This window comes from Nerophis ophidion, linkage group LG10 (genome assembly GCF_033978795.1).
Source record: "Nerophis ophidion isolate RoL-2023_Sa linkage group LG10, RoL_Noph_v1.0, whole genome shotgun sequence".
Classification (NCBI taxonomy): domain Eukaryota; kingdom Metazoa; phylum Chordata; class Actinopteri; order Syngnathiformes; family Syngnathidae; genus Nerophis; species Nerophis ophidion.
In genome coordinates, this window is record NC_084620.1 from 32,416,596 (window position 1) to 32,438,379 (window position 21,784).

Below are 21,784 nucleotides of genomic sequence, written 5' to 3' on the forward strand. Positions count from 1 at the left end.
CACCCCAAACACGGCCCCTAACAGCCTCATTACCATAACGAAATGAGTGATTAGTGTATTCGGTAAAAACCGCCGAGTCAAATGACCCCTCTCTGGTACTTCTAGGTAGGCAGAAAAATCCTGGTAGTTCTAGTGTTAGGGCACATCAAACCGGTAGGAGGCCACGGGGAAGACCCAGGACACGTTGGGAAGACTGTCTCCCGGCTGGCCTGGGAACGCCTCGGGATCCCACGGGAGGAGCTGGACGAAGTGGCTGGGGAGAGGGAAGCCTGCTTAGGCTGCTGCCCCCGCGACCTGACCTCGGATAAGCGGAGGAAGATGGATGGATGGATGGGTGGTATTGCTGTGCATTGGTTTGTTGGATTGATAATAAAAAAAAAATAGATTAAAAAAAAAAGAGAATCGATTCTGAATCGCACAACGTGAGACTTGCGATTCTTTGTTTGCATTTTTTCCCCACACCCCTGTATAGTATTTTTTTTTTTTTTTTAGAATAAATGTTTCCATAGCAGTCCTAAATTCTAAATTAAGAAAAAAATACATAAAAAATGTCCAACGGTACGATATTCACTGTCAATTAGAGCCAAAACTGTAAAATAAGCAATCTTAAATGTTAAAACGTAAGACACACAGTAGTGAAAAGCCGTCTGGTAGCATGCAACTTTACTTTGAAAGAAACCGGAAGCAAGTGTCCTCCTCCGCTGCTTGTCGTGGCTGAATAAACAAGCGAGGCGCTCCAATTGAAGGCGAATGACTGAACAGTTTATTTTCAGTGTTTCCAAAGCCTCCCATTTATTCCATAGTGGTTTGGACAATGCAGCCTGCGAAGCGGAGTGAGAGTGACTGGCAAGGTTTGGTTAGCGAGGTGAGTGTCAATGGCTGTGTACTATGTTATATGGCTAACACATATGCTAACTACTGCATTATTTTATTCTCCTTTCACATACGGACTGTCCCCTATTAACGTGAACAAATGTGTTGAAATGACGAACTGTTCATTTTAATACAACAAAGCGCCTTTAAGCTGGTTAATTTGTCCCAACACTCACCTGACATTACATCTGGTACCAAACGCTACCTATTAGTGTACCTAATGCTGTGGCCACTGTATGGTAGAGGATAATGCAGCTGCAACTGTTGTGTACTTTGTCTTATCTTCCAGTATTTACACGCCTAGGTGTTTACTTTTCCACTCGGTGCTAAGTAAGCACTGTGTCATTTGCACAATCACATGAGCAATATTTGTAATAATAAGCTCTGCATATTATTATTGATATAAATATTTATTATGTAACCTTCTCTGTGGCTTGGTGTTTGTTCTAGTTCCTGATGTGTAAACGCAAACTGGAGAGTAAAAAAGAAGCCCTCCTCATTCTGTCCAAAGAGCTGGACACCTGTCAGCAGGAACGTGACCAGTACAGGCTCATGGCCAACCAGCTCAGAGAGCGCCACCAAGGGCTCAAGAAGAAGTACAGGGAGCTCATTGTGAGTACACTATGGGTTATACTCATATAGCGCTTTTCCACCTTTAAGGTACTCAAAGAGCTTTGACACTATTTCCACATTCACCCATTCACACACTGATGCCGGGAGCTGCCATGCAATGCGCTAAACCACGACCCACCAAGAGCAAGGGTGAAGTGTCTTGCTCAAGGACACAACGGACGTGACACGGTTGGTAGAAGGTGGGGATCGAACCAGGAACCCCTTAGGTTGCTGGCATGGCCAGTCTTCCAACCGCTCGCCATGCCGTCCCCTAAGTCTAAATTGTCTTTAAGAAAAAAACTTCTGTCTGTGGAGTTTCCTTGAATGATACAATACGGTGTTAAAGGGGAACTGCACTTTTTTTAATTTATTTTGTAAATGGTTCACAATAGTGTTGTCCCGATACCAATATTTCGTACCGGTGCCAAAATTATTTAGATACTTTTCGGTACTCTTCTAAATAAAGGGGACCACAGAAAATTGGCTTTATTTTAACAAAAAATCTTAGGGTAAATTAAACATGTTTCTTATTTCAAGTTTGTCCTTAAATAAAATAGTGAACATACAAGAAAACTTGTCTTTTAGTAGTAAGTAAGCAAAAAAAAGCCTTTTAAATTAGCTGCTGACGTATGCAGTAACATATTGTGTCATTTTCCATTCTGTTATTTTGTCAAAATTATTCAGGACAAGTGGTTGAAAATGAATTATTAATCTACTTGTTCATTAACTGTTAATATCTGCTTACTTTCTCTTTTAACAGGATCTATCTACACTTCTATTAAAATGTAATAATCACTTATTGTTCTGTTATTTGATTTTTTACATTAGTTTTGGATGATATGGTTTGCGGACCGGTACTTTTCAGAGGCGGTATAGTACCGAATATGATTCATTAATATCGCGTTGCTGTACTAATACCGGAATACCGTACAACCCTAGTTCATTAATCATTATGAGGGACATAGTGATGGATGGTTTTTATTTTTATTTTTTTGCATTGTAAATATTAAATAAATGCGATCAAGAATTTGCTTACAATAGAGCCTATATGAGCCACGCAATTCTGCGCTTAAAAAACATCCAAACACCTCCATTAGGGTTTTATATACATGATGTAAGTATATACAGTATGTAATGTAACGGGCACATTTATATTAACATTTAATATTTACGCATTTTAATAATTTTGAGCATACGCGGCACATTAATTTAAAAAAAGCATCACAACGTTTTTTGGTTTTTTTCCTCTTCATCACCGATTACTGTGCAACGTCTGCTTTCATTAGGATGCCGACTGCTGAGACGTTCACAAATTCCTATTTAGGTGAAGAATGACTCATAATCCTCATGAAGAAAAGGGATGAGAAGAAACTAGAATATAAAACATGTTTACAGTTATTTTACCTTTTTTTGTTGAATACATACCTCAACATGTGTTTATTCATAGTTTTGATGCCTTCAGTGACGATCTATAAAAGTAATTGGGGCGGTATAGCTCGGTTGGTAGAGCGGGCGTGCCAGCAACTTGAGGGTTGCAGGTTTGATCCCTGCTTCCGCCATCCTAGTCACCTCCGTTGTGTCCTTGCGTAAGACACTTCACCCACCTGCTCCCAGTAGGGCTGGGCGATATGAAAAAAAAATTATCACGATATAAGTGTTTCATATCAGTCGATATCGATAATTATCGATAAAAAAAACAAACTATTCTAAATAAAGACCAGGAGAAAAAAGGCTGAATTTAAATACTTTTGTTTTAAACATAACCTTTAACCTTTAGAACGAGGTCAGCATTAGGAAAAACAGTCAAATAAATGAAAATACTGGTCGATGTGCAAATATTGACATTAAATAAATGCTTACCCACACTTCTCAACTATGCTGAGCAGTAGTATGTCCTTCGCTAATTGATACACCACTGCATCCCTTATTTCTATATAATGTTTTGAATTTTTGTCGTATGGCACTGCTGCCGAGTGCCTCTCGATGGTGGTCTGTTGTTGCCGCTTCGGTGCTGTTCCACTTGCACCGGCTGATGTTGTGGCTGTTTGCTGCTGTACTCCAGCGGGTGAGAGCGGCTCAGGTGGTAAAATAAGTTTGTCGTGTTCCAAGACTTGGTCGGGACTACGACCTTGCAAAGTTTGCAGACAGTATTACTCTGATTCGTATCGGACTTAAACAATCCAAAATACTGCCAAACTGGTGACGTGACGTTTCCTTTTTTATTTACAATTTCCTCTCGTGATGCCGCACTCATATTCCCATTTCGTTGATTTACGTGGACCCCGACTTAAACAAGTTGAAAAACTTATTCGGGTGTTACCATTTAGTGGTCAATTGTACGGAATATGTACTGTACTGTGCAATCTACTAATAAAAGTATCAATCAATCGTTGCTTTTTTTTACCCCCCTGTCAGCATTTCCCAGAATGCCTTGCGGTTCAGGCGCGGCCGTGATAGGTCGAGAGGCTAAAGCCCTTCCTTTGCCTACACCCCCCAGAATGCCGTGCGGTTCCGGCTCTGCGTTTCTTACTATTTTTTTCTAACAGAACTCAGTGAAATTATCGAACGTTCTATCAACCCCATTTTCTATTGATATTGATCACATCAATCGCGATATATATCGTTATCGTTTTATCGCCCAGCCCTAGCTCCCAGTGCCACCCACACTGGTTTAAATGTAACTTAGGTATTGGGTTTCACTATGTAAAGCGCTTTGAGTCACGAGAGAAAAAGAGCTATATAAATATAATTAAATTCAATTAAGAAGAAAATGAATGAGAAGGTGTGTCCAAAACTTTTGGCCTGTACTGTAAATGTATGTATGTATGTATGTATGTACTGTATAAATGTATACAATGTAAATATATATATATATACATATATATATGTATGTCTGTGTATATATAAATGTGTTTATGTATATATGTGTATACAGTATGTGTGTTTGTATATATGTAAATATGCGTGTGTATATATAATTGTATATACGTACAGTATATATGCGTATGTATGTATGTATATAGGTATATAAATGCGATCAATAATTCGCTTACAATAGAGCCTATGGGAGCCACGCACATACATAAAGTATGTGTATGTATGTATATACAGTACATGTATATACAGTATGTACAGTATGTAAATACAGTATATGTGTAGCTGTATATATGTATGTATTTGTATACACTGTATGTTTTGTATATATGTGTATTTTTCCATCCATCCATCGATCCATTTTCTACCGCTTGTCCCGTTCGGGGTCGCGGGGGGTGCTAGAGCCTATCTCGGCTGCATTCGGGCGGAAGGCGGGGTACACCCTGGACAAGTCGCCACTTCCTAAGGGTGTATATGTATATATGTATGATTAAGTATGTATATATATATATATATATATATATATATATATATATATATATATATATATATATATATATATATATATATATATATATATATATATATATATATGTGTGTGTGTGTGTGTGTGTGTATATATATGTATGTTTGTATATACAGTATATATATATATACTGTATATGTGGATATATAAATAAATATATACATATACATCCCTAATATACATATATAGATAGGTTTATATATATATATACACATATGTAAATGTGTACATGTATGTGTGTGAGTACATGTATGTGTGCGATGTGTATTTATACTGTGTGTGTATATATGTGTATATTTATAAAGTATATGTCTAAATGTGTATATTTGTATATTTATATGTAGGTATTGACCCAAAGTTTGAAATTCATTAACTAACTCAAACTGTAATTCTATTCAATAGTTTTATCTTTGACTTCTTAAGCGTCTTATGTTCCATCCATCCATCCATTTTTCTACCGCTTATTCCCTTTTGGGGTCGCGGGGGGCGCTGGCGCCTATCTCAGCTACAATCGGGCGGAAGGCGGGGTACACCCTGGACAAGTCACCATCTCATCGCAGGGCGCGTCTTATGTTCTTATATAATTTAAAATATGTAAGTGTCTTGCGTCAACAACTAATCATGCGTAAAATTTTAAAATACATTATTTAGAGTACCTTTCAAGATCAAACTATTTATTGTCTTTACCTATCAAAGGAGGTTTTAAAGTGTCAGAACTATTTGAAAAATCAGCAGAGATCTTGTTATGTCACAGTCGCATTAATGGTGTCATTTTGTACTATTTAGGAAGGTGACCCGTCTTTACCTCCTGAAAAACGCAACCAGGTACAATACCCTGAAATCTGGCGCTCCTTCATGCCTTGCATGTTTCCCTTGTTGAGTTTTTTGTTGTCACCTGGTCAGGTAAACCTTGCCCAGCTGCTGAGAGACTCCAGGGACCAGGCGAAGAAGCTGACAGAGGAGGTGAAGGAGCTGACTCAGCAATTGCGAGAGGCTCATGGGGACAACAAGGTAAGATGAGGCATCCATTTAATACCCACAGTTTTCCTTTGTATAAACAGGAAGTGCTGTCTTCTTTATTCTCTGTTTTTGTCATCATGTAGCTCCTGCGAATGACTATCACGCGACAGAGGCTAGGAGATGATGAGGTTGGCGCCCGCCACTTCCCCGCCCATGAACGGGAAGACTTAGTTCGCCGGCTGGAGCGAGCTGGCCTTCAGGTACATTTTGATGTTGTCAATCATTTAATCACCATTTATTTATATAGCCCTAAATCAGAAGTGCTTCAAAGGGCTTCACAAACCACAACAACATCCCCTTATCTGAAACTACATTTGGGCAATGAAAGACTCAAAACCCCGAAATGGGAAAAAGAAGAAATAATGTGAGTCCAGTCCATCAGTAATCAAAAAGATGGTTGTATGGTGTAGGGGAGGGGTAGGGAACCTATGGCTTTGGAGCCAGATGTGGCTCTTTTGATGACTGCATCTGGCTCTCAGATAAATCTTAGCTGACATTGCTTAACACGATACATAATGAATAATTCCGCTGGTAATCACAATGTTAAAAATAACGTTCAAAATATAAAACATTCTCATGCATTTTAATCCGTCCATCCGTTTTATACCACTCCTGTTCAAGAAATAACAATGTTATTAAAAATAATTAGAGACTTATTATACTCTAAAAATGTTGGTTTTACTCCAAAAAATGCACACATCTAGTTGTATTCAGTGTTAAAAAATATAATAAGGCTCTCACGACAATACATTTGAAAAAATTTGGCTTTCATGGCTCTCTCAGCCAAAACGGTTTCCGACCCCTGGTATAGGGGGATCTTCTTCACAAGCTGGTTCACCCCGAGTCACAACTTGTATCAGCTAGCACAACACCCAGACTGGTAGCTCTCCACAAATTTTACTTGTGACCACCTGGAATGGAGAGGGGAGATAGAGCAGAATAAAAGAAGCGGCAGGTCAACTGATCTAACCAGGATCTATCCAAAATTGAGAGTATACCCATCCATCCATCCATTTTTTCAATTATTTTAAAGTTAGGACTTCAATGCTACTTCTGAGGTAGCATTTCTAGCTATTGTCGGTAGGTACTGCAGCCCGAATAGAAAACATTTTAGAACCTGCAGACTTTTTGGGGGCTCTGGGAATCAGTACCGGTTATAAACAAGCGTTCTTTGAACGCAGATTTCAGAACGGAACATACGGCGCAAGATAAGATGGTGCTGGATCGTATAACATTTTGTACGTAAAGAACACAACCTTAAAATCGCACCTGTGGGGTACTGGAAGCCAGTGCAGGTGGGCCAGTATAGGTTTAATATGATCCAATTCGGGGTTTCCCCTCGATTGCCAAGATACTTCTGGCGGTGGGGACGTGGTCACCATGATGTCATCAAATAATCTGCGCAAGTTTCTATGATGATATCATTTTTTTATATGGTTAAAATTAAATGTGTATTTACATTTACAAACAAATATGTTAGTATTATTTAGTATTAGTATATATGTTTAATATTATATTGTTTTGTTGTATTTTAAAATGTGGCTGCTCATTGTAAAATGTACTTTGTTAGAACAAATTGTGTCTCGAAACCTTTAATGACTTTTTCTCTTTTAAAATCGACTAGCAACATATCTAGCATCTTTTTTTTTGCGGTGTTACTATAGAATAAGCTTGTGTTTATTTCCCCGACAAAAGAGGCAAGCTGCAGCGAGCATGACGTCACACTTGCTTCGCGCGGTTGCTCCAGTTGGACTTTCTTTCCTTAAAAGCCACCACTGACTTCTTAATATTTGCACATTTTGTACATCGCAGTCCGCGTGTATATCTGGGGTATATTAAAGTTACGTCCACAACAGACATGTTGACTATGCTCCAGACAATCGCATGCGTCTTGTTTGCTTCATAAGATGATCTAGTTGCGGTGGCCAAACTTATGGCGCAAAACTATTCAATAGTGCACAGATAATAGGCTATGAACTGTACATCCATTCATACTGTAACGACCTGCGGTTGGTAATGTTTTAGGTTCATATAATTTAGATTTGATGTTGAATTTTCCTCATGATCGCAAACAGACACTGGTAGTTTAGAAGGAGGTCAGTCTAAGTTTGATTCAAGCAGAGGCTGAATAAAACAGTGGCATATTATTATAATATAATGGATGTATAATTAATAATTATTATAATTGGTTATTAAGAGTTAAACTCCCTCCTTGTTTACGTCTGTGACAACCTCCTTAAGGATTTTTAATTACTCAGAAATATCAAGCAGCTAAACTGCGCCAAACATCAATAAGTGTGGGGTCTTTGGCATTTTTTCCATCATCCCTTGTAATGGATTTAAATGGGGGTCATTTTTAAATTTTCATGTTGATTGGACATTTTTTATAATATCCACAACATAGACTGAGCAGGTTTTGTTATGTGTGACGATACTGTTGAATTTTTGTACTGGTTGATTTTTTTTTTTTTTAAGTTAAGGTTGTTTGGATTGGGTCATGTAGATAATTGCTGTACTTCAGGTGTTCGAAAATCCTATTAATGGCAGAGTTACTTTTGTTGGCCACAACAGAGTGAAAAAATGGCAGCAATCAGTCAACTGGAAAGGTTTGCGGGCCAAAGCCTAGACACGCCTGGATTAAAGGCCTACTGAAATGAGATTTTCCTATTTAAACAGGGATAGCAGGTCCATTCTATGTGTCATACTTGATCATTTCGCGATATTGCCATATTTTTGCTGAAAGGATTTAGTAGAGAACATCGACGATAAAGTTCGCAACTTTTGGTCGCTAATAAAAAAGCCTTGCCTTTACCGGATGTAGCAAACGATGTGCGCGTGACGTCACCGGTGTGAGGGCTCCTCACATCCTCACATTGTTTACAATCATAGCCACCAGCAGCTAGAGCGATTCGGACCGAGAAAGTGACAATTCCCCATTAATTTCAGCGAGGATGAAAGATTCGTGGATGAGGATATTGAGAGTGCAGGACTCGGAAAAAAAAAAAAAAAAAAGTAAAAAAAAAAAAAAGTCAAGGACAGTGGGAGCGATTCAGATGTTATTAGACACATTTACTGGGATAATTCTGGAAAATCCCTTATCTGCTTATTGTGTTACTATTGTTTTAGTGAGATTATATGGTACCTGAAAGTCGGAGGGGTGTGGCCATGGGTGTGGTGACCACCAGTGTCTCCGGTGGGAGAATGTAATAGTCCGCAGCAGCTGCTGGAGGACGCAAGCTCCGCTCATAACTACGGCAAGAGCCGACTTATTAGCACAATTTTTTCACCCAAACCTGCCGGTTGACATGTGGTCGGGAACCATGTTCGGTGGACTGTTCTATTCCATAGTAAAGCTTCACCTTCTGGAATTTTAAACAAGGAAGCACCGGCTGTGTTTGTGTGGCTAAAGGCAGCCGCAATACACCAGTTCCCACCTCCATCTTTCTACTTTGACGTCTCTATTATTAACTGAACAAATTGCAAAACATTCAGCAACACAGATGTCCAGAATACTGTGTAATTATGCGATTAAAGCAGACTACTTATAGCTTGGATCGAACTGGAAAAAAATGTCCTCTACAACCCGAGAAGTCAAACTCACACGTCATCATACGCATCATCATTCCGCGACGTTTTCAACAGGAAACTTTGCGGGAAATTTAAAATTGTAATTTAGTAAACTAAAAAGGCCGTATTGGCATGTGTTGCAATGTTAAGATTTCATCATTGATATATAAACTATCAGACTGCGTGCGTGGTCGGTAGCAGTGGGTTTCAACAGGCCTTTAAATTATATTTGAATTTTCTCCCTCCAGGGTCCCAGTATTCAGGATATTCTGTTAATCAGCATCTATTCAGTATATTCATGAAAAAAGATACGCCAAAGGATTGCACTGCTTATTTTGTTCACTTAAAAGACACAATCCTCTGCACACTAGTATAGTAGCTCAGCTTTGCGTGTGCTATCAAAAGTTTAAATACAAGCAAAAATTTAGTAGATCAGGCCCCACGTGTTTTATTTTATTTTGTTTCATATTTTATCATTTAAATAGCGAGCACATCTTTTATCACTTTTATGGCATGTTGCATAGTGTATTGTTAAAACACCCTAAATATTGTATCGTTTAATTGGAAATGTTGAAGCGAAAACTATGTCATATATCGAGTAATTTTTTTAAATCAAATATTGTATAATACAACATATAGCATAAATTGTACTGTAAATGGTATTGTATATTCTTGAATTCTTCATTAATAATAGATGGAGGAGATGGAGAACAATGTGAAGGCTCTGACGGATGAGCTACAGGACGTGAAGGCGGAGCGTGGAGTCTACAGGGAAAAAGCAGAGCGCCTCAACATTGAGCTCAACCACATTCTTGGCAACCGAGAAGCACGCATCATTGACATAGACGCCCTGTGCATGGAAAACCGGTGATCACAATGCAACCATCTCTCTCTCGCTCTCATTCATTTAGTTTTTTTCCTCATTTTGATTTTCCCTTTTTGCTCTGGGAAGGTATTTGCATGAGCGTTTCAAACAACTACAGGAGGAGGTGAACCTGCTTAAATCAAACATCATGAAGTACAAGGTAAAGGCTAATTCAAAGGCTTTGCAACAAATTAAGCAAAAATACTAAATTGCACCAAAATATTGCAAATTTTGTTGCAGTCTGCATTAGAGAGAAGGAAAAACTCCAGCAACTATGGGAAATCTAATAGTCCACTCACAGGTGTTCTTTCGGCCAAACAAGGTCAGTGGCTTGTCAGTTTCTTTTGCTTTATTTACCGTATTGACACATATAAGACGACCCAAATATAAAATGACTCGACGAAATCAAAGACAAAATAAATGATAAATATGATACAGTAAATGGGTTGTACTTGTATAGCGCTTTTCTACCTTCAAGGTACTCAAAGCGCTTTGAAACTACTTCCACATTCACTCATTCACACACACATTCACACACTGATGGAGGGAGCTGCCATGCAAGGCGCTAACCAGCACCCACAGGGGCAAGGGTGAAGTGCTTGCTCAGGACACAAAGGACGTGACGAGGCTGGTACTAGGTGGGTATTATGTGTGTGTATGTGTATGTATATATATATATATATATATATATATATATATATATATATATATATATATATATATATATATATATATATATATATATATATATATATATATATACATAGAAACCCCGTTTCCATATGAGTTGGGAAATTGTGTGAGATGCACATATAAACAGAATACAATGATTTGCAAATCATTTTCAACCCATATGCAGTTGAATATGCTACAAAGACATCATATTTGATGTTCAAACTGATAAACATGTTTTTTTTTTGGCAAATAATCATTAACTTTACAATTTGATGCCAGCAACACGTGACAAAGAAGTTGGGAAAGGTGGCAATAAATACTGATAAAGTTGAGGAATGCTAATCAAACACTTATTTGGAACATCCCACAGGTGTGCAGGCTAATTGGGAACAAGTGGGTGCCATGATTGGGTATAAAAACAGCTTTCCAAAAAATGCTCAGTCTTTCACAAGAAAGGATGGGGCGAGGTACACCCCTTTGTCCACAACTGCGTGAGCAAATGGTCAAACAGTTAAGAACAACGTTTCTCGAAGTGCAATTGCAAGAAATTTAGGGATTTCAACATCTATGGTCCGTAATATCATCAAAAGGTTCAGAGAACCTGGAGAAATCACTCCACGTAAGCGGCATGGCCGGAAACCAACAATGAATGACCGTGCCCTTCGATCCCTCAGACGGCACTGTATCAAAAACAGACATCAAATTATAAAGGATATCACCACATGGGCTCAGGAACACCTCAGAAAACCACTGTCAGTAAATACAGTTCGTCACTACAGTTGTAAGTGCAAGTTAAAGCTCTACAATGCAAAGCGAAAGCCTTTTATTAACAAAATCCAGAAACGCCGCCGGCTTCTCTGGGCCCGAGATCATCTAAGATGGACTGATGCAAAGTGGAAAAGTGTTCTGTGGTCTGACGAGTCCACGTTTTAAATTGTTTTTGGAAATATTCGACATCGTGTTCCCTTCCCCTTTGGGGAAGGGAACCATCCAGACTGTTATGGACGCAAAGTTCAAAAGCCAGCATCTGTGATGGTATGGGGGTGCATTAAGTCCAAGGCATGGATAACTTACACATCTGTGAAGGCACCATTAATGCAGGTACATACAGGTTTTGGAACAACATATGTTGCCATCTAAGTGCCGTCTTTTTCATGGACGCCCCTGCCTATTTCAGCAAGACAATGCCAAGCCACTCAGCACGTGTTACAACAGCGTGGCTTCATAAAAAAAGGGGACGGGTACTTTCCTGGCCCGCCTGCAGTCCAGACCTGTCTCCCATCGAAAATGTGTGGCGCATTATGAAGCGTAAAATACGACAGCGGAGACCCCGGACTGTTGAACGACTGAAGCTCTACATAAAACAAGAATGGGAAAGAATGCCACTTTCAAAGCTTCAACAATTGGTTTCCTCAGTTCCCAAACGTTTATTGAATGTTGTTAAAAGAAAAGGTGATGTAACACAGTGGTGAACATGCCCTTTCCCAACTACTTTGGCACGTGTTGCAGCCATGACATTGTTAGTTTATTATTATTTGCAAAAAAAAAAATAAAGTTTATGAGTTTGAACATCAGATATCTTGTCTTTGTAGTGCATTCAAATGAATATGGGTTGAAAAGGATTTGCAAATCGTTGTATTCCTTTTATATTTACATCTAACACAATTTCCCAATTCATATGGAAACTGGGTTTGTATATATATATATATATATAAATAATGTATATATATACATATATATAAATAATGTGTGTATATATATATATATAATGTGTATAATTATATGTATATACATATGTATGTATATATTTATATATGTATGTGGGTATATATATGTATGTATGTATATATATGTATGTGTATATATATATATATATATGTATGTGTGTATATATATGTGTATATATATATGTATGTGTGTATATATATGTGTATATATATATGTATGTGTGTATATATATATATGTATATATATTTGTATGTATATATATACATATATATATATATGTATATATATGTATCTATATATATATGTATATATACACATATATATATATATGTATGTGTATATATATATATATATATGTATGTATGTATATATACATATATATGTATGTATATATACATATATATATGTATGTGTATATATGTATATATACATATATATGTATGTATATATACATATATATATGTATGTGTGTATATATATGTATATATACATATATATGTATGTGTGTATATATATGTATATATACATATATATGTATGTGTGTATATATATGTATATATACATATATATATATGTATGTATATATATGTATATATATATATATATATATATATATATATATATATATATATATATATATGTATGTATATATATACTATATATATATGTATGTATGTATATATATATATATATATATGCATATATATATACTATATATATATATATATATATACATACATATAATTTACACACACATTGTATACATTTTTTTACTTTCTAATTTTTAACGATTCATCAGTACAAGTATGATTCAAAGGAACAGCAACACAATAAAATACAATTTTAGATGCAACTCCCTGTTAAGTATGCTATATAACAGGCTTGCTAAATATTAATTGCGTGCTATTTTTAGGCTTGACTCAAATTAGTCACAAAAATAGCTTCCACAGAACTCCGAGCTCTTATATTTTCATTACAGGAGTTTTCTAAAGTAAGTTTTTCTGAGTAAGTCTTCCTTCATTAGCTTTCATTTGCCTATGTACTGAAGTGGCACATTCTCTTAAAGAGACAGTAGTGTCCTCACCAAAAGCAACATCAATTTGAAATAATTAATTAGTCTTACAGTGCTTTTAACTAATAACTATGAATGTAACAGTGTAACTTCAATTAACTTTATTTCTATCTTTATGACTGACTCAAGACTGCATTTATTTATGATCCAAAAATGCAAAAAAGTGTAATTTTGCTCCCACAACCATTTTACACTTAATTCAGGATAGGCTCCTTGTGCGAGTGGCTGGCGTAATCCTGTTCACACGTTTAATTCTATCCTCATTCATCCAGGTCATTTTATTCCCAGAGAATTGAATCCATCCCAAGTGGACAGTTCGATTGTCTTAGAATAAGTTTGGTCTCTCATTAAATCAGGCTTTGTCATTTCATGCCTTAGATTGGTCAGATTTAGTCTCTTTACAGTCATGTTGCACCCAAACACTGTCATTATTTTTGCTCTATTGCGGTTTGTAGGCTTGTTAAATTATGCTGCAGAACTGAAATAGATTTTTTGGATGTGTCTTTGTTTCATCCCAATTGCAGCGTCAGGATATCCATATTTTACCGTTATCGTGAACTATATATCACATAATGTATGGTATCATGAGGTACCATGGGACTCCCAGCGCTGCCCTACAGACAAAAATGAAGGCAAAATTAATACATTTCCATAATATAAGAGAACCTGAGTTGTTTTCTGACTTTTTTAATAATGACACCCTGAATATAAGACATCCTGATAAAAGACTGAATAAATACATCTCTAGAACAGAAGTTTTCAGCACAGGTCGTTTTACCCCAGAGATTCTGCAGATGTACAGCAAGAGTGTCGTGAAATTTTTCGTATTTTTAATTTTTACCTTTACCCTCCCATTTTTTCCACAATTTTAAATGTCTTTAAATTAACATTAACAGTAATGTAACACACTAGTCTTGTTTACAAATGTCATAGGCATGACCATGCTACTCACTGTATGCACTTCGCAAACATTAAATAAAAAAATGAATAAATAATTATATTTCTATGTTCATGTTAGAATTGGAAATAGCTAGCAATTTGCACTTCATTGGTGCCTTGCATTATTAACCTCCGACGTTGGAAGTCGGAGCTGGGAATGGCGTCACAACCAAGCTGTGAGCGTTCCAGTTACGAGGTATGAAATCAAGATGGCCACATCCACAAAACCTATTATTTTGTTTGCCTTATCTGAATACGAACAATTTCCGGACTAATGTGTGCTGGTTCTACAGCCTTCAAAGACAGTGGATAGAAAGGAAACTCAAAGACGCCTATGGTAGCAATGTCAAATGCATACAGCGTGTGAAACAATTACATTTATGATACTGTAACCATCTATAAACAGCCAACAACACATCGTAAATGGCTGATTTTGTGCGACATAAACGAGGCAGAAGTGCAAATAACAGATATTAAAGAAGCTTCCATTATTGTTTACTGTCAGAGGAGCAGTCTTTGAAAGCCATCTCGGGAGTGGTGAGGACTCTGCGACTTTCCAAGTAGGACGTCTTCAACGTTCAACTAAAAACTTGAAAATTTGACGAGGAACTCAAAAATTCCGCCTTACAACTCAGGAATTCTGACTTCCCAGTACAAATGTAATCCACCATTATTGCCAGCTAGCTATTGGCGGTGCTTTTCGGTATTATTCTGAAATATTTTGGTGCAGCACAATAAAAAGGAATGTTTAGGACCAGGTTTATTTAAAACACAATCACAATTTTGTACAGGATATATAAGTAGACGTCCCCACTCAATCTCTTTATCAGTTTAAGGGTACTTCAAAACATGGAAGACACCTGCTCTACAACATAAGACGACCCCTGTTTGTTCCCTCTTGTAGTCCAGGAGATGCTCTTGGAAGAGCATGGCTGCAGCCTCCCCGCCACACCGCAGTCCATTTCCGACCTGAAGTCCCTGGCCACGGCGCTGCTGGAGACCATTCACGAGAAGAACCTGGTCATCCAACACCAACGCCACACCAACAGGTGACTAAAGCATCTCCAGTCTCCTGGTCTAAACTGATTCCAAAGAAAACACTACATAGATCTGCCCTATTTGCTCGGCAGGATACTGGGAAACAGAGTAGCAGATTTGGAAAGGAAGCTGAAGACGCTGGAGGTCGCCGGGTTTTGGAGTCTACCAGGTGTGTTCATTGTACATGTCAACATTTAGCACCTTAATCTACGAAAACGTAATTGGGGAAAAAAATGCTTTTACTAACAAACTACACACATTTCCGCTTGTTTTGTGTATTGTTTTTTTTTTACATCTTTTACAATATATTGTAATTTTTTGGACTCCCTAACAAATCTCACATATTGCCGTTATGATCCTTATGGTATCACTAGATCTTGTCAGGTTTTTGAGTTGTCTAAATGCAAATTTCTGCCTTGTAAATACCCTTTTTGTTTTACACACACGCATGATCCATTTTGGGCATAATAGTGTATTTGTATTTTTCTTTCCCCTGCGGCTGCATCTCAGGCCTGACCTACCGCATATCCATTGGGATCGGGAGTATGTATGTCTTTTATCCTCTTTGTCTTAGCCCTTCGCCCCATCCCATCAACTGTAGTTTCCATCTCCTCCACTGGAGAGAGATGTTGCACTGCCTTACGAGGCCTGTCGGCGATGGCGGGCCATCATTCTCAGCGCCATAAAACTGACAAGCATCCATTACTGAAAATGATTGCCCACATTACAAACACATTTAGGAGAATGTGCCCGTTATTAGGGGATTTGTAGGCCACCACCGCAGAGAGCGAGGTGTGTGGGATGATGCTTATTTAACAGGTATTTGTTTTGAGTGAAAACCAAATGATTGATGGAGCACTTCCAACATCACCATCACCCTCACCCTCATGGTCCTCTTTTTTTTTTTTTGTACTCAACCGTGAATGTTCCAAAACGGTTTGATGGGCACATTTTGGGCTATTTGTGAGTGTGTTTGTGTGTAGCATATGGTGTCAGGCTGAGAGGCTAATGAAGACGGATCACAGGGAAGTGAGGCTTTGGTTCTGGCGTCACCCACATTTTCGTTTTTGCAGGGACTCGGGACGATGTCGTGCCGAATGAAAGCCTCCCGCTGGAGCTTTGTCCAACCCGGGTGTCAACGTCAGGGAAGCAGCAGGGTCCACCCAAAGGTAACTAGTGCGTAACCTTTGATTAGCTAGCTAGTTAGTTAAACATCGACTATATCAGTTGTGTCAAACTCCATCACACAGGGAGCCAAAATTCAAAGCACACTTTAGATCATGGACCTAACGGGATTTATTGACCACTGAGACCCCCACCTTTGCCCTGTTCATCCGATTGCATTAGAGTGGGGCAAAAAAGTATTTGGTCAGCCACCAATTGTGCGAGTTCTCCCATTTAAAATGATGACAGAGATCTGTAATTTTCATCATAGGTACACTTCAACTGTGAGAGACAGAATGCGGGAAAAAATCCAGGAATTCACATTGTATGAATTTTATAGAATTTATTTGTAAATTATGGTGGAAAATAAGTATTTGGTCAACCATTCAAAGCTCTCATTGATGGAAAGAGAGGTTTTGGCTCAAAATCTCACGAAACATGGCCCCATTCATTTTTTCCTTAACACGGATCAATCGTCCTGTCCCCTTAGTAGAAAAACAGCCACAAAGCATGATGTTTCTACCCCCATGCTTCACAGTAGGTGTGGTGTTCTTGGGATGCAACTCAGTATTCTTCTTCCTCCAAACACGACGAGTTGAGTTAATACCAAAGCGGATACATGGATGATACAGCAGAGGATTGGGAGAATGTCATGTCAGATGAAACCAAAATAGAACTTTTTGGTATAAACTCAACTCGTCGTGTTTGGAGGAAGAAGAATACTGAGTTGCATCCCAAGAACACCAAACCTACTGTGAAGCATGGGGGTGGAAACATCATGCTTTGGGGCTGTTTTTCTGCTAAGGAGACAGGACGATTGATCCGTGTAAAGGAAAGAATGAATGGGGCCATGTATCGTGAGATTTTGAGCCAAAACCTCTTTCCATCAGTGAGAGCGTTGAATGGTTGACTAAATACTTATTTTCCACCATAATTTACAAATAAATTCTTTAAAATTCCTGCAATGTGAATTCCTGGATTTTATTTTCACATTCTGTCTCTCACAGTTGAAGTGTACCTATGATGAAAATTACAGACCTCTGTCATCATTTTAAGTGGGAAAACTTGCACAATCGGTGGCTGACTAAATAATTTTTTGACCCACTGTATGTCGTAACAAAACATCCATGTTGTTCCCTTAACTATGTTAAAGTGTGCACTTATTTGAAAGTTACTAGGTGTTTTTTGATGTACAACTGTGTTTTGTGTTTTCTGGCTTGGACAAACTGAGCATGACAGCCAGTGAATGTGTTTTTATGTGGACAGGCACTTTTTTTCTTCTGTGGCGATAGACTTATAACATGCTCGATGCGTTCTATTTTCTGACAGTTTTGATTATTTTATACACACACGGAAAAATCAGAACCCAGGAGGTTAGTAACTTAAATTGGGATGTCTGTGCACAAGGGCAATTTTTGGGTGTCTTTTGCGGAATCGGGAACAGTTGGCAAGTACGAGGAAGCGTTTCCCAGCATGCCTTGTTTCCGTTGCAGTTGTCACTTTTGACGGTTTTATCTTGCGTCTTTAACATGTTGTTTTGTACAGACAGGATTTAATAGATTGAAGCAGTGTTTTTTTAAGTCATGAACAGTACAATTTAGTTATTCCTATTTTTGATGATGTGACATCCTTAGTAAGAATGGTTCATGCAATGCATCTTATTATTAGCACTGTGGCTTCTAGTAAATTATTGTACTATTTAAGCTGTACATCAGGGGTTTTGAAACTGTTTGACTTGGAGGCCGCATTGGGTTGTATTGGGCTGTACGTACGTCTGTATGTATATATGGATGCCGGATGTGGTCCGTGGGCCGCAGTTTCGAGATCCCTAAAACATATGGTATGTTGTGGTTGGAATAAACAGGGCTATTATTTGCGGAGTTATTTTGATTCTCATTTCTTCCCTGCTTGTAGTTTGACATCTATGCTGTAATGTCTATTACATCAGCGTTCTGCTGTTTTTAGGAATCTGTTCGTCACGCCTGAACTTTGAACTAAAGTCACTGTCCGGTCCAATGCCAGTCGTCAGTTCAATAGCCCTGCCAAAAAGACTCTTCTTTACCTGAGTCTCTTCCGTTACGTCCCTTTTCATTGGTGCCACAAATGTCATGACATTTTCAAAATGTGCAACAAATTCTCGCCCGCTGACATTCACAAACTGTTGAGTGTGAAATGTGTGTCCACATTATGGAAGCCCTGAAGTGGCCACATTCTTATCCTGCATGGCGCATTTATGAAAGTCTTTAACCTTTTTTTTCTGTGTCCTCAAATATGGATCCGTGATACCCCAAAGTGCGGGTAATATCTGGCAAAGAAGTTGAAGCAGGACTAAGCGATTGCTGTCGTGGCGTCACACTCGCTCTGGCGCCTTCTTGTCTGTGTCACCGCGGTTATATTTAAACTGTTGGCATGAAGGCGCTTGAGTCACGTTCGGAAAAAAATATGCATTCAATTGGGATAACTTACGTTTAAGGCCAGTGGCCATTTTGCATTAAGGCACAGGTGTCAAACTCAAGTCCCGGGAACCAGATCTGGGCCGCCACGTATGTTATGTGGCCTGTGAAATCCTGGTGATAATATGAAATCATTCTTTCATTTTTTACACTAAACAGAAAATTTAAAATTAATAATCTTTTCCAAGTCAATAATGCGAACACGTTTTTTACTGGACACTTTTTATTACGCTCCTGCCTTGAGTTGTTGTAAGTAATACGCAATTGTAATTGTTTAATCCTTGTCTACATTGAAAAATGTGCCGTTTCAGACGACAATGTTGTTAAGGACATATATTTCGTATGTCTAGATGTGTGCTTAGCTGTTGTGTAGCTGCTAGCTCCTCATCGCCTTTAGCCCACATTGTTTTGGTTGTGTAAACAACTAAAATACAAGAGAAGACAAACCTTGTGTTCTTATTGGAGCCGTCCAGTTTTTGCACATATAAAGGACGGAAAATATATGCAACATTTTACATGCAAGCTGTTATCACCCACTACTCGTTTTTTATGCTGATATCAGATTGGGACACCCCCAACTTCAATACTCTTGACTTGTACTTTCAAATCCATCAGAAAGCAATTCAATAACTTACACATTTACATTCATATACAGTATATTTCCTGTTACAAACGGCTCTCCAAGGGCAGCCATAACTACAATGTGGCCCTCAATGAAAACAAGTTTGACACACCTGCATTCGGGGTCAAGGGCAGCTGTTTTTATACACCTTTGATAGCGATCCAATTGAGAAGTAGCTGTTTATAAATATTAGGATAAATACAGTAAACTCTATTGTATTTTGATAAAATATACAATATAATTATGGAAATAATTATAATGAATATGACAAAAAAAAAAGAACATTATGCATTCTTACATTTACCAGCTTTTATGTTTTCTTCCTCCAAGTAGCATCAGACGACACACGCTCCCATGAATCACTGTGGAAGCACAACTCCGTCGCCAGCATCCATCTTGGCGCAGATGGCGCTGAAAATCAAGCGGCACAGATAAATGGGATCGAAGTGACGGCAGGTGGAGACATGGGGACACCTCTGGACGGGGAGGAAGTGCGCAGTCCTGTGGAGGAGACGGGGCGGGAGGTGAACGGTGCCGGGGAAGCGGAGGAGGACGTGGCTTCATTGGTGGAGGAGGGAGAGGAGGCGGCGTTGGCGTTGAACGTTTCTCCTGATGAATCGCACCACACTTGGCTTACAGTCCAACACGAGTCGGACTACAACTCCCAGGAGACACTTGGGTTAGAATCAAAGGAGTCACTGTCAATCCAGTGACACTTGTCAGGACTTGGTATTATTGTATCCAAGATCACAGGGAAAAAGAGGCAGCACTTTGGATGAATAACTTAAAACCATCTCGTCTCTGTGAAGCCTTTCTCTCCATGCAATTAGATGCATCCCAATTGTTGGCTCTCTACTTCTTTGAGGGATGCTTAAGAAATGTGCCCCTCCACCGTTTAGATGTGCCTTAATATAGCCTCACCATTCACAAACTCCATCTTTAGGATTTTCTTAACAGTAATGTGTCCCTATAGTCTTTTTATGAGCACCAAAAATGAGAAAATCTGCCTGAAAGAAGACACGCTAAAATGGTCAATGTTAAAATCTAGGCTTCGCTACACATCTTAAACTAGACATGTGAGAGCTGTAAGTTTGATCATTAGAACTTAGCATGATGCTGCTGTTAAAATGTGAGTTCTGTTTACATAGCTATATGCTAGTGTTGCTGATGTTTTGTCCTCCTATTCCGCCTCTTATGTGGATTTTGGACAACACTCTTTTCTTTAAACTCGGTGACCAACACAAAGATATGGGACCTAAACTTTTGTTGATAACAGCTGGCCTCTCAACGCCAATACAAATTCCTACGCGGCACAACTGGCTGTTTTTAATCCCAAAGGTGAACGATGGGAGCAGACTGCTATTTGGCACAGAGTCCCCCCCTCCCCCCAGGAGTCTTAACACCAGATGGGATTGTGGACTAATGAAGTTGTAAAAGGATACTGCACCTTTGCATGCTTTATAGAAAGATTTGCATATTTGCAAGAAGAAAGGCACACACTTGTTAGCAAAGATACAACAACCTTGCAACATAGGGCCGTGAATTGTCATGATGGAACTAGAGATAACACAACTCGAAGAGACATTAATTTTTTTTTTGTTTTACCACCTTAGCTCTGAATCTCAACAAAACCTTGCTGGAAATAGTCTGAACTAATATGTAGATATATATATTTTTTAAAGGTGCAATAAAGATGTAAGAAGAAGCCGGGCAATAGTTAATTTTTGTTTAACGTACAATTAGTTAATTAAAAACA

At 38.4% G+C, this 21,784-nt stretch overlaps 1 protein-coding gene and 1 long non-coding RNA gene across 6 annotated transcripts in view; one reads left to right on the forward strand and one right to left on the reverse strand.

Moving 5' to 3' along the window:
- The first annotated feature begins 678 nt into the window (after positions 1–678).
- Positions 679–21,733, forward strand: ccdc149a (coiled-coil domain containing 149a). 4 transcript variants are annotated; one of them, XM_061913538.1, is made up of 13 exons: positions 679–865; positions 1,324–1,485; positions 5,672–5,710; positions 5,789–5,896; positions 5,989–6,105; positions 10,167–10,339; positions 10,425–10,497; positions 10,578–10,659; positions 15,656–15,800; positions 15,882–15,958; positions 16,300–16,332; positions 16,863–16,958; positions 20,359–21,733. In XM_061913538.1, exons 1-13 carry the CDS (start codon positions 815–817, stop codon positions 20,739–20,741), a joined length of 1,539 nt encoding a protein of 512 aa, XP_061769522.1. In that variant the 5' UTR covers positions 679–814; the 3' UTR covers positions 20,742–21,733. The 4 variants fall into 4 exon arrangements, with proteins under 4 accessions (XP_061769522.1, XP_061769523.1, XP_061769524.1 ...); XM_061913539.1 differs by having other exon boundaries at positions 20,362–21,733; XM_061913540.1 differs by lacking the exon at positions 16,300–16,332.
- Positions 6,104–21,784, reverse strand: part of LOC133560709 (uncharacterized) — a 17,318-nt gene continuing 1,637 nt past the window's right edge. Inside the window, exons 2-3 of one of the 2 annotated variants that reach the window (XR_009808506.1) lie at positions 20,327–20,702; positions 6,104–6,816 (exon numbers count right to left, since the gene is read on the reverse strand). This is a non-coding gene — a long non-coding RNA (uncharacterized LOC133560709). Of the gene's footprint in view, positions 6,817–20,145; positions 20,703–21,784 lie in introns of those variants that run through there. The other variant, XR_009808507.1, reaches the window with a different exon arrangement.